General features: G+C 43.9%; 1 protein-coding gene across 2 annotated transcripts in view; it reads right to left on the minus strand.

Moving 5' to 3' along the window:
- The window catches only part of RMDN3 (regulator of microtubule dynamics 3), a 39,515-nt gene that overhangs the window by 18,684 nt on the left and 6,603 nt on the right, over positions 1-14,228 (minus strand). For both annotated transcript variants that reach the window (XM_075755660.1, XM_075755659.1), the window contains exons 4-6: positions 13,672-13,939; positions 12,058-12,160; positions 11,142-11,202 (exon numbers count right to left, since the gene is read on the minus strand). In XM_075755660.1, the coding sequence (XP_075611775.1) occupies positions 11,142-11,202; positions 12,058-12,160; positions 13,672-13,939 (432 nt within the window). The remainder of the gene's footprint in view (positions 1-11,141; positions 11,203-12,057; positions 12,161-13,671; positions 13,940-14,228) is intronic.

Below are 14,228 nucleotides of genomic sequence, written 5' to 3' on the forward strand. Positions count from 1 at the left end.
GTGAGTTCTGCAGCATGGCAAGCTCCTTTTACACAAACACCTAAGCTCCCAACCTGGAGCAGGCGGCTAGCAACAGCATCCTCCGTGTCCCGTGCGCTGCTGGCGTTGCCAGCCTTGTGCTTGATAAGCCACGCTAGATTTTCTTGATAAACGTACCTGGAAGGTTGCTAGACCCAAGCCTGAACCCCTGTCCTAAAAGCAGAGGTCTTCTTGGGTAAGGCATTTTAAGGCTCTATCCTTAAAATTAAAAACCAAGTCCACGAATAAAAATAGCGTGTGACTTTGCAGGAGCTCCTCCTCTGAAGTCCTGCTGAGGACTGTGTCCTTTCAGGAAAAGAGGCTTCTGCTTCCTACCAAGCGGGACCAGACTTGGCCTTACTTTATAATTCAAGCTTTGACACACATCTGAGCTACGGGATTACATAGAAGAGGTGCCAACAGCAATATTCTAGAGGGCAGCCCTTAGTCTTGGCGGGCATCGCTCCAACCGAGGTCACTGAACGCCAAATCCAGACAGCTTGTTTGAACCGTCCGTGAGAAAGACGGTGAGTTATTCTAAAGAAAAGAAACCTGCCGGTCTTCCTAAAATAATATTTTTCCTGGCACACCATTTGATGAAGCCTGAAAATACGTTGCCGAGCGAGGGCAGCTATGCTGGATGAAACCAGAGCTCACCCTGGCCCGCTGTCCTGTTCCTGTACGCACTGCTGGAAGCAGCTTGAAACCAGGGGAGGAACGGAGCCATCGCCTGCTGGAAGCTGGGAGAGCAACCAGCTTTTATCAAGGTCTTAATGAGGAACCTGAAGGTCAGCTCACTTTCTTCCAAGCTGAAAAGTCCCAGTCTGTGTAATTGCTCCTCCGAGTTTCCTTTTACACCGTTAATCATTCTTATCACCTTCTCGATACTTTCTCTACCTCCTTCTCTAGTCCAAGAGGAAACTGCCACGTAGATACACTGGAGATGTGTGCAGCGAATCAAGATGCTTTCTTGGTTCTCCTCTTTCAACCCTTACTTTGCCTTTTGACTCCTGGGAGTGAACACTCTCAAATAACTGCTTAATTAAGATGCAATCTCTCTTGTTTTAAAAGACCATCATTGTACATGTGTAATTAGGAATGCTTTCCCCCCGTGACTGTTCCTTTGCCTCTACTGACAACATCTCCCATTTTTGCGTACTTATGTGATGCAATGACACCCTTCTGCAACTTTAGAAAGTCGGGTTTAGCTCAGGTTTTAGCTCTATTTGGGAATATGCTCAACAGTACACGTCCTGGTGCAGACTCGGACCTCCCCAGCTCTGAAAGCTGAGCACATCTTCCCTTGTTTCCCATTTGTAGCCCGTCATTAAGCCAACGCTGTTTACTCACGACAGCTTAGTCTCGCTCACAGACCTGCACGAGGGAATTTGCCCAGGACTTCCGAAGCCCCAAGAACACAGTATCAGCGGGCGAGCACCCTCACCCACACTGCGAGGCGCTTCCGTACAAGAGCTGCATGTTCTTGCGGAGGTAGCATATCCTATTAGTCTCCGGCTTATATTTAAAGTAGGTTTCAGTGACAGGGCAGGCAGGGAAGTTGGATAAGTTGCTAGTTTCCTCTCATTGCCCCCTGAAAATCAGCATTACATTCGCCACCTTTCACTGCTCTCACAGTGATGCAAATTTAAGCCATTAATTATGTATCACAGCTAATATTTCTCAGTTTCTGGTTTTAATGCCTCTGAAACATTCTAGCAGTGCTTTTAATTCAACTTGCTAAGAGTTTCCTCCTCCCTGTTCTACATTCCTCTGCTGTACAGGACATTGAAAGATGTCATCTTGTAGTTCTAACAGTCTCCTCTCCTGTTTAAAGGAAATTTTAGAAGAACCATGATTAAAGGCTTCTTTTATTATTATTCACCCTGAACCTCTCAAACCCTGCCTTTAAACAAGCTTTGAGTTATCTGCAAGCACTTTATTCCCATGGCAATTCCTGCACTCAAGCTTCCTCATAGCCATTCCATTTCTTTTGAAGTTATCATTACTCGCTGAAATCTTTCCCATGTTCAATCTTAGTATTCATGGTAATGACGATAAAGTGGGTTTGTTGTTACAACACCTTGAACCAGACCCTACTCATTGCTCAATGCCAAATCAAGACTTGTTTCTCTGCTTTTAACACTCCGAGACATTGGCATCGTCTTATCATCTAATTTATGGTGCTTGTAAAAAAACCAACAAAAATAATTGCTACAGTATGTTCCAACACGACACTTAGCGAGTCTTGGGGGAAAGCAAAAAAAAAAGAAACAGCCTTCTCGCATTATTGTGGATTCTGCCCTAAAAGATATTCTGAGCGCCGTGATTCTCTTTAGCCTGCCTGTCACTATCCAAGCCAACCAGTGTTATACATTTTCTATGTCAACATGGAATTTAAATTCATGGGGATTCTCTGGTATAGCTGTTGACATGTTTAACTTAGTTATGTTTTTTTAATGCGCAACACTCATCCCCCAGCACAACAATCCTGTAATAGAATTTGCATTCTGGCATTAAACCCAAACAAAGTAGGTATCTGGGTTTTACCCAGATTATTTCTTAGTCCTGTTCCTCACTATTTCCTATCTGAGTTTTTCTAGTTCTATCTTTCCAGTTTAAAAAAAAAAAAGTTATCCCTTCAGGTACATCAAATAATCCAAAATCCCACAGATTTTTAGAGATACGTTCATCATATTCCCACTTCACACAAGTGGTGAAACTCCCCTGTTTTCAAATGAAAAATTGCTCATCGCAGTCCAGCCTGAGCTGTAGGTGCAAAGATTTGTAAGACCAAATGGATTTGTATCCATAGATACTTATGTAAACAAGTTTTTAATCACTGGAGCATGACGCTGAGAGTACTTAAGCACTTACTGGTTTAGTTGCAGACCGCCAGCTCTGGTGAAACAACTAACCTGACCACTTCCTGCATGTTAATTCCCCTTACCAAGTGTTAAACCTGCACAACACTAAGTCACTTGATTGATAATGTGGCTTAAAAGAGAGACATACACATATACACTTTGTGAAGCCACAGATTTGTCTGTGCCCGTTGTTGGGTGGGTTTTTTTCACGAATATACTTGTTTTACTTGCATGTGTGAACCTTCTTCCGCAACACACCATAATTAAACTGTATATCTCCTAATCTAGAGGCTGGTATATTGATTTTAACCGCATGGCCACATCCAAATATATCCATGTATAACCTAAGCGAATCTACTACATAACTAAACATTTATTTTAATTACATAAACTACGTAATGGAACTTACCATTTATTTTAACATAAATGCCCTCAGCAGAAAGCAAAACAAGCTATTCTACGGCATACAAATAAGCAGAAGGATTTAAAGGATTTACTAAGTCCTACAGTAGTATTTTGTTCATAGAGAAAGCATGTATGTAGGTATGTACACATGTATGTACAGTGGGAAAGTGGGAAAACCCCTAATTTCTAAAATTCCCATGGAGCCGCTCCAAACCCTTTATCTTTCAGTAGCTGTCCTCCCATCCCATCCCATGCTTGCACAACTCAGTGGAAGAAGCAACGGAATACACAGTTCTAGCTGAAGCGATACGGCAACTGGGAGTAAAACTATGCACAAAGCTCTCCGTGGGCTCCCCGTGCCTGCTCGGGACGGCAGCCTGGGAAGGGCTGCAGCGGCACTTACACAACTGCAGGAGACCGCGCTGGAGTTTGACTCATTAGCAGAATCCACAAGAGCCACGGTTACAGCAGTACAAATGTTATCCCACTGCCAAGCCGTAAAATTCCCAAATGCCCAGATATTTGTATGAAGGTCTTCACTATTTTATACGACAACAACTTTAATTTTTTTAAAATTGAGACAATACTGTGTTTTTATTTTTGTCACGCACAGCCAAGACAGACCGGGGCTCATGTCTGCCAAGTAACAAACTTCACCGCTTTGCTGTAGCGGAACCAACAAGAACACAGCAATGGAACCAACTCACGACGACTCTCGTCCCGTGCAGAAGCCACAGCCTCTGCACAAGCAAAGCCTCACCCATTCCAGAGCCATCGGCTGCACCGAGGCTGTTTTATTTGACCAAGATGCATTAAGATGAAAGCAAGAGCCCAACACACACAAGTGAGTAATTCCTATACCACCTGAAGGGCTTGAGGCAGAATATCGCCTAAACCAGCATCACACTCAACTTGGAAGACAGACAAACACACACAAGCCCAGGAACCCCAGGATGAATTCAGACTCAAAAACCACTTCCAGGTACAGGTAGAAAGTCTGCTCAGGAGCATGGGGGTGTCTTTATTTCTGTGCTTTGCACAGCCACTATCAATGCATCGTTCTCAGTTAACGCAGACCCAATGGCTTGGCAACAGGCGCTCAAAAAAACCCCAAACCAGCAAAACCCCAGCCTTACTACGTACGGGATGCCGACGTTTCTAGCAACTTGAATTCCCAGTCTTGCCACTAAGAGAGACAAGACCAAAATATCAGTGATTTGAATCTCCTCCCCTGAGAGAAACGAACGAGGACGAGAGAGACGGACTGACGTCCAGGAAGTTTCAGGATCGCTAGCATCCTTTTTGTGAATTCCTGTAAGCAAGCAAAGGAAACCTGGCGTGGCCGGAGCCGGTGTAAAGCTGACCTGCAGTTCACCGCAGGGTGAATGTGGGAGGTTCATCGCTGGAGGTCTGTCTGATCTGTTTTGAAACGTACCCCTCGGAAAGAACATGACTTTGCTTTGGAGCGAATGAATTACCTGAGTCTCCTTCACCCTAATTTTTCCACGGTTCACTGTTCTTTCAAAGTTACTGTGAATGAATAGACACTGGAGTGGCAAAAACATCCCCTGAAAACAACACTGATGCTACTAAATAACTCCATGAATTTGGGTAATATAGCAGAGATTAAATTTAAATAGGCTGCAGACTAGCACACGCTAGAAAATTCATCAATTAATGGGGGGCGGCTGCAGAGAATCAAATTTAAAGATTACGGTAGATCATAAGCAGCCCAAGGCAATAATCTGATGCTGTACTAGCAAGCCTCAGCTAAAGCACTATATACAATTTTTGAGTAATAAATTAAAAAGAAAAAAGGACAAGCTGGAGAGAGTCGTAAGACACAATGAGGAGAAGAGGTTTACAGAACACCACCACACTAAGGGGTTGTGACCGGGAGGTCTGCTTTCTTTCAACGCACTGGATGAATACAACAACTATTGTGTTCTCTTACAAATAGTTCCTCATGTTAAACTTTTTTTCCATGTCTAGAGAGGACAGAAGTAAAACCAAAGCTTAGGCTGATATCAGGAAAAATCCATATAGTTATATATAAAAATTATATTAAATATATATAATATCCATATAATTAAGTTCACTACTTGCTAAAACAGGAGAAAGGGGAGAGAAGGGGAGAGGACAAGCTCCATCATGAGACATTTTTAGGGATCAGGGACAGTTTCCGTCTACCTGGCATGCACCATTGCAAGACTATGAGTGAGATGACTTTCTGGAGGTCCCTCTCAACTCCATGTTCTTCATTCCTTAAATACTAGACCCCAAACACTATTCTGGATCAATGCTCCGTTTCCTACTTAATTCACATTCCTATAACCAGGACAAGTATCTTCCCTTCCTTGGCTCCTGTCTGATGTTCCCACTCCCAGAGCCTCCGTGGCTGGGGACATGGAGGTGTTTCAGGTACCAACACCCCGATGAAGGGAGGGATGCTATCAGGCAGCTCTAGCTGCATATCATTTTCCCTCCTCTAAGTGCTGACATACCTTGTGATGCCTATTCCCACCTGCTATAGTTCCTTCTGCCCCGATCTATATTGTCAGTAACTTCCCTCTTTAATCCACCTGGGGAACAGGAAACGCTCAGCTCACAAATCCAGACGTAGCTCTACATTGGCCAGTAATCCACAAAGAGTTAAATCCTGAAATACTGCCAGTTGTTAAAATTAAAGCTGTCTTCAAGTCATATCCGGAATGCTGTCACTTTTCAAGAAAAATGATATCCACCCAGGGGACAGCCAGATGTACCAAGAGAATCCAAAAGGGCCGGTACACAATCCGGTGCCTGTCAAGTGTGCAAGATGCTCCACCAAAGTGCAAGACTCTTTAGAAGAGAGAGGGCACTTTGGAGGCTCATCCGACTCAAGAACGCATCCCCCTCCTGCTTCTCTATAACATACATAGTATCTCAAAGAGGGCCAAAGCTTATTACCTCTTCTGCAATGACAGCTTTCAGCAGTCAGCAAATAGCGTTTCATTTCCAATGTGAAATACTCAACTCAAACAAAAGCTGGTAATACAGCACCTGCAAAACGTTTCCAGATGGACCTCTGAAATCCCTCGCTGCTCTGGTTGTACTTCCAATATTTCTTTTAACAACAGGAGCAGAGGCCAAGGCAAACACACAGCTCATTATCCTTTCCTGATCCCTAAAGCTGCCGTTACGTGCCTGCAGTTGCGCTGGGAACAGCCACACCGAAACGGCCAGGGGATTCTAACGCAATTTTTCCTCTCACTTCGTTTGTGAGGATGTCACATTTGTGTCTAAGCAGCAAACCACATAGGTTTGTGCGACGATCAACGCCTCTTCCATCCATCCCTAAAGGCAAACAAGAACAGACTTACGGACTCGTTCTGTCGTCCTGTTCATGAAGTGCAATCAGCTAAGGGAGTAATCAGTTTAGTTGGACGTGGTATCTATCTGTTCGGAGATCTTTTACAATTAAAGCACAGACTGACTTTGATCTCTGTGTCAAAACTAAGAATCAGGTAATTATAAGACAGAGGCACTAAGAACACTTGGTATTATAAGCCGACAACGCACAGATCTATTGTGCAGGTACTAAATAAATACATCAGATGCCCAACACAACACTCAGACGTTTCTACATCCCTAAGCCAGAGACCAGGCTCGCTGCGTGCAAAGCCTGACTGGTCTGTGCAGCCCTGATCCAATCTCAGCTCTGTTCCGACCAGCTCTGCGGAGATGGCTCTCTAGGGACCAGCTGACTTCCAAAAGCGAGCGACTACAATAACAGCTTTGTACCAAATCTAATGTCAAGACAACCCAAGAGATCCATGAAAGGACTCTCCTTCATATTTGGGCAGATCCCAAGGCTAGTCCAGACAGTCCCAGACACTTACTGCTTTCTCTGTCATTCCTGAGAAACCACTTACCACCGCGCTACCAAAGCCCTCCAACCATCCAGCCACAAAACGCTGCGAGGCTGCAGGCAGTCACGCTCCACGCAGCGCTGCCTTCGCCAGCGCTCAGAAACCCCTTCTCCTTCACCAAGTTATTCTCTTTGTTTGTTGCTTTAAAATGTCAGTCATTACTGCAACGACTAGGAGGCTCGGAGAGGGGAAAAAAGTTTTACTTGCAATGATGACTGAATGCAAATTGTCTTCTGTCTTGCTTGACAAGCATCGCACCTTTAAAATCAATAAACCATGGAATGATTTGTGCAACAGAAGCAAATAATACAGCATAGAGAACAGTGAATAAGCACCGACAATCAGCACAACCGCATCTTAAGCGATCCATAAGCATTCAGTGGCAATTGATAAAATAGAAAAGGATGGTCAATGTGAAATAACACGCACAGGAAAAATGCAGCCGTGCACAATCACAGGCTTCACACTGCCTGTGCCACACACGAGAAACACTACAATCACTGGGAATATTTCTATTAAAATGTCCATTTAGTATGCTGTGAAAAGAGAAAAGACAATGCTGACCGCTGTCGGTGAGGTAAGAATGAGAAGGACCATCACATTAGCAGTACACAAATCCATGCTGCTCCCACCACTTGTGTTCTGCAGTGAATTCCGTTCTTTTCTCTAAAAAAAGATAGGGTAGAAAGAGAATAATACGGGAAAGACAACATGGGTGATGAGAGGTAATAAAATGATTCCCTATGAAAAGATAATAAAAGATTAGGATTCTTCAGCAAGGGAAACAGATACTAAAGAGAGAAGTACAACAGAATAAAACCATACTTTGCAAAGGAAGTGTGAATAGTCATTCTCTGTTCACTTCTCCGTAAAACAAGAGCTAGGGCATCAAACCAAAACCAAAACAGCTTTAAAACCTCTGCTGGCAATTTTAAACAAAGCAAGCAGGTGTTTTTCTACGCAGAGCACGTTCAATTATGGGGTCTGTCCCAGAGGATGGCATGGAAACGGAAGGAACCAGGTGGGTAAACCGAGATGACACGAGCTGATGGAAGATAGCTCCATCATGGGCTGGGAACTCAGCTCTGCTCCTCTCCCTGCCGCAGGGAGGGAAGGACAGCACACTGAAGGAAAGCCATCATTGTATTCTTCTTTTTTTTTTTTTTTTTTAAATATTTTCCTAAACATTGCCACCACAGACAGGATGGTGAACTAAACGTAATTCTGAGCAATGCACCCGTTACTTGAGGAAAGGGAAGACACTCTATAACGTCTTTTGGAATTGTGTTCTATGTTTTTTTTGTATATATGTCTCTTTTCCTGTATTAAGCATCATTTCACTAGGAATCATTTTTTTCTCAGGGTAATATTAATTAGAATAAAAAGAGACTGCAATTAAAACAGCTTGCAACCATCCCGTGATCCGCACAGAGCTGGAAAGGGAGTAATTTCCTGTTCTGTTCACGGCAGAAAATAATTATTCCTGCAACTGATAAAGGTAGTTACATATTCATTTCCAATAAATCCCATGCCTCCCACATGCTGCTATTTCCTTTCTCCAGCTGCCCTTTCTGCAGCTGCTCTCTAGAATGAAAAGCAAGACGTAGACGTGCGGAAGCCTTACCCTGTTTGGAAAAGCAACAGGCCCAACAGGACAAGAATTGCACGCCCCTTCACCAAACCGTTGTGGGAAGGGGTGGGCGCAGGCGCAAACAGAGCCACTGAGAAAGTCTCAGCTCAAAAAGCTTCAGATTTTCTCCTGGAGACCCACGACTAAACATCACATTACAGCCAGTGCTTTGGCTCACTATAAACTCGGAATGACAAAGCTAAGCTTTCAATATTACACCCTGAAGTAGAACCTTGCTTTGTAAAACAGCGAACGATCTAGTATCAAAGATGTTAAACCAGCAGACAAAGCCGAACACCATCATCTGCTAGAGATTACTCACATTGTCTTTCCCAGTATTTCTCCTTCATATCAAAGCTTTAATCAAGAACCACCATTCATTACTCAGAGCTAAAATACACGGTCTTTTCATGATGATAAAGGCATTTATTTAGATGCCAGTAGTCCAAACGGATCCTCCACATAGATGTACTCATCTCAGAAGAGCGCAGATCTCGTTTGGTAAAGATATCCAGCATCCTGCTTTCCCAATGATTTCCATTTAAAAAATCATTTCTCTTTTATTCCATTTTACATGTTGTCAGCCCTTCACAATAACTGCAGATAAACACTGTTCATCAAGGACCTCACCAGAATACCAGAAAAGCATATTCCCTTACCTCTACAATTATCTGTACCACTCTACAAACTCTCTTTCACTGTATTTTTACAAAAGGCGAGCATTCCTTTCGATCCCATGAGCTGCGACCAACGCCTGTTCATTCAGGCTGCTGAAGAGAGCCAGGTACCGTCCCCCTTGCCGACCTCCCCACTGAAATCCTAACCAGCTGCAGCACTTATGCAAACACAGAACACCTTGCTTGGCTAAACTGTGGATCGTCTAATCTTTTATTGTGGGGAAAAAAAAAAAAAGTAAAATATCTTTGTAAAAAAAAAAGCGCCATATGCTGCCGTCTCCATTCATTTCAAAGCCAGAGTGCTCTGCAGAGCGACAAGCAGCATCCGTGAGCCAGGATGCAACTGCACCCAGTGCCAGGCCTAAGACACTCTCCAGAAGACTATAAAAGGCTGTCTGAGAAGAATGATGTTTCTACTTACTCCAGAATTAAGATGAATGTAAGAACATTGGCACAGCACTAAGCCCACGCTCACAGGCCCAGCTGACTGAGGCAAACGCATCACCTCTTGACATAAAGCAAGCATCTCTGCGCAGCAGAGCATTTTCGAAATGTCAGTAACAGGGTAAAAACCAACAGTTAACCCAAGAATGTTGGGGGAACACAAAGGAAAAACCTCATTCATGTTTAATATGTAATTCTTAAGAGTTTGCCCCTGCAGCTGCGCAGCCGGCTGTGAGCTTGGCTTTGAAGGATATACATATTACTCTGTAGGGGGCTGACAAGGGGCCAAAGGAAACAGAGGACTCATGAAAGAAAATAAAGAGAGCCTCACCATATTGAGCTCTCAAACTCAGGAACCGGCCTTCTGCAAGTTATCTGTGTGAAACACGCTCTTTGGCAGCCCATCTGCACCCAGCACAGAACAGGGCGCTCCCGTACGCATTTTCCCAGGGTCTGCACGACCCCGAGCGCTGCCGACGGAGCTCAGCTCCTTCCTGTGCCGAGACCCTGCGGCATCCCGCCCAGGCACACGCACCCGCCCCAAAGCCAGCTGCTCCGCGAGCCGCCGCCTTCCCCTCCCTGGAAGGGAAACTGCACAATTCCCAGCAAAGCTCCTAAACGAGCTTTCCTTGACTTCACCTTTTCAAAATATACGCACTTAAGCTACGCCTAGCCCAAAGAACATGCAGTTTAGTCTGCTAAATTTAGCCTGGTGAACACCAAATGGAGCTCGTTGTACTCCTTCATCTCAAACTCATTTCTCCGAGCCTCATCTGGACGTTCATCCTTCACTACCACCACCAAAGCTCATCGACTTGTTAGGTGCAGACTCACAAAAGCTTTGATGCAATCTGTTCTTAGTATCCAGAGAAGTTCATAATTCTATTTGGGAGCTTTTGCTCAAGAACTCTTCTGGCCATCTCATCTCAGAGAGAAATTCATAATTAAATTGGCGTAAGAAAAGCAAAGTTTATTACTGTAATCACAACCCAACCTACCGTCTGTCAATGCCAATTTACCAGAGCTGTTACAAATGGCTTCTTACGGAAAATAACGTCAATGTAGTATACTCCAAGTAAGAGCAAATAAGATTATTATTATTTTTTTTAGTTTTTAAATGCAGCTCAGCTCACAACAATCTCCGAGTCCTCTTCCTGTGCTTCTTAAAAACAAGAAGTAAGAAGTTACATACCATTGATGGCACTCAGCACTTTGATCCCATTTCTGTAAGGCAACTTCTAACTCTTCTTTCCCTGCAAATAAGTGGGCAGAGGTAAGAAATTCAGCCGCTTTCTCTCTTCACTTCTTTCTCTGAGGCTGTTAGAGTACAACAATAGAACGACACAAAATTCATATATTTGTTATTTTTATAATACATTTGTCTTGAAAACGTCCCGTAAATAATTTCATGCTCTTGCAGTGACATGGAACATCCAAGACCACTCAAAGAGATCATGCAAATCTGCAGCAGAGGAGCAAATTGTGTTGACCTGTTTCATGGTTTCGCCTCATTTGGAAGTACGGTTACCTATAGTGAAACATCTTCCACACCATGTTAAGAAAAGTTCATTAGAGCTTACAGTGGTTCTGTTCCGATGCATTTCACAGCCTCAGATCTAGGACCTGCCCTACTTTCCCCTCTCCTCTGAGACCCTGCAGCTTCAAAAAGCTGAACACTAAGCACCTGCTGAAGCCTAAAAGGACTATCAAAATTAAACTTAAAATTTCATGTTTAAAACGGCTATGCTGATTTCCAGAAAAAAATAATTATAGATAGTTATACTATTAACTAACTCTAGTTATGTGCATAATGAACAGGACAGAAACTATTTAGAATAGTATCTGCTGTTGCATATCTTAACTGTAACAAAGATGATTGTTTCATTCTGACCCACCAACAATCTTGCAAACAAACCGCATTCAAGATAGTGAAGAATGAGGGAATGAAACCAAACTGATTCCTCTAAATAAACGCACATTTCAAAAAAAAAGATTACAAGGAAAAAACCATCCACCACAGTGTTTGCTGGCGTAGGGTTTATAACTCTGAAGTGCAACGTCAGCGTTGAACAGCCCCCTTGCTTTGCCTCAGACACACAGTTCCTTACCATCGGATGCGTACAATCTCTTCTCATCTGTGTCTTCTGTGGTTTCGCACATATCGCTATGTGCTCGGGCCAGGCGCCAAAGAAAGTCTTTCTGGTCCGCATACTGTGGGGAAAACAAAAATGTTGTACATCAAGACCCATTCTGCCACTGACAAAGAGCATCAGAAAGAAAAATCAAGTGGGGGCATGTAGTATAAGTTGCACAGATTTCTTCTGAAACCTTAAAAGGTCCCAACTCTACAAGAACTGAAGCAGAACCATAAAAGAGCAACCTGGATGAGCAAATTTATAATTAAGCTTACAATGCTACGCTACTGGTACGGGTCTAATCGTTGGTGCCTTCTAACAAGGAACCCCTCCATTCAAAGGCCATACTGGGGGCAGCTCTCCAGCAGTCTCTGCTGACCTCAAAACACTGGGGAAAAAAAGTCACCCTAAACCTCAGCGCTTCATTAAAATTCACAAATTGAATTTTACTTTTTTCGTGCTTCAGTCGGCATTAAACAGTTTCACATCCTGCCTCGTTCTTAAACCCGGGACAGTACTGTAGGTGTACTGCTACATTTGAAGCAGTGATGTTCTGACAAACTCAGACTTACTTTAAAAAAAAAAAAGAAGTAGAAAATTAAAACGTGACCACCTAACAGTCTGGTTTCTCTTGCGATAGTACTGTAAATAAAAGAAAGTGGGAGAATCACCAGAAAGAAGCATGCAAGAGAATTTCAGAAGCCAACAGGTCTGCCATTTCTTCCTGGTGGGAAGGAAACAAAACCCAATCCACTTGAAATTAGAACTGATCAAATTATCAGTTATTTCTTTCCTTCTATTCCTCTTGGAAATACAGGAGCCAAAAAGGTTTTGCTTTTTTAAAAGGCTGGTAACTCAAAACGTTTTCTTTGCTGGCTCTGCAGCACAACACAGCCGCAGCAGGCCACATTTCAACGCTGGGTGCATCCGCTGCGTGTGGCCAGACGTATAAGCTAGCTATCTGCAACAGCTCGAGTAAAACTGCCACAGTCCCTTGCTTGTTCCCACACCTCAACGGCAGCACCAACGTTCACTGAAGCAAGGGATCAATTCACAGAGAGACGCGTTCCTTAAGGTGGCAAGACGCCTGCACCATCCAGGGTTTAATCCCATTAACTAACGTATGCGTAAGTGTTGCCTAACCCTTCTGTTTGAATATGCAACTTATTTATTTCACGAACCACCGCACACGTCCACTGGGCAGTGCTCAGAAAGACCAAGTTTCCTGAACGTAGAGCTATTGCATATGCAACGAGGTAAATGTTCTCAAAACGTTTGCTGAGTTTACTGTATACCCGGAGTACTGTTACTTTACACATGTACAGTGTGCTCGCTCAGGGAAAGCGATGACATGATGAGGCACGGAGTTCCAAGACAGCAAGCGACTGGGAACCGGCTGCTGCTGCAGCCCGAAGAGCTTTGGCCTCCAGCCCGCTCCCAAGCTGCTCCTGGGGAAGGGGGCCACTGGAACCTGGCCCAGCTGTTGTGTAGGACCTGGATCCTGCAAAGATCTGCAATTTCCTCCTTCCCAGCTATTTAGCTGAAAACACAAATCATTGCTGGATAACAGAAAAAGGCAACCTTTACCGCCAGTTTATTATTCAGCAGCAGCTGGAATCCCTCTCTCTTCTCCTGCTCATCTCCGTTATGCAAGCGGTCAGCCTGCTGCAGTAGCTGACCCAGTCCTTCCTCCAGCGAGGAATCTAAGATTAAATGCGTTTCATCCTCGTTGACGAGATCCAGGGAATCCCGTCGCGCAGTTCGCACTGTTTCACAGCTCACTTCATCCTCCCCTTCTTCACTCTCTCTCTCAGACTCCCGGTCATAATCAGACTCAGCGTTGGCTGTAGTGTACCTGTAAAAAAAAACCCACAATGAAAAGTTGGTTTGAGGAGATGCTGTGCAGCCTATGACAGCTCTATATGTATGGTACAGAAAAAATAGAGGAAGAGGAGTATCTTAGTTTATCCTGGAGAACACTGTACAACCCAAGTGTCTCAAATACCACACCAATCGTTATTTCTCATGTCACATACACAACCTCAAAGAGCCGAAGAAGGAAGGCCCCCCAAAAGTTAAGTAGAACTCAGTCACAAGCAGCCACATCTCACCTGCACACCGTAACAGCTTCTCTCAGGCCTTCC

This window comes from Balearica regulorum, chromosome 5 (genome assembly GCF_011004875.1).
Source record: "Balearica regulorum gibbericeps isolate bBalReg1 chromosome 5, bBalReg1.pri, whole genome shotgun sequence".
In the NCBI taxonomy this organism is placed as follows: domain Eukaryota; kingdom Metazoa; phylum Chordata; class Aves; order Gruiformes; family Gruidae; genus Balearica; species Balearica regulorum.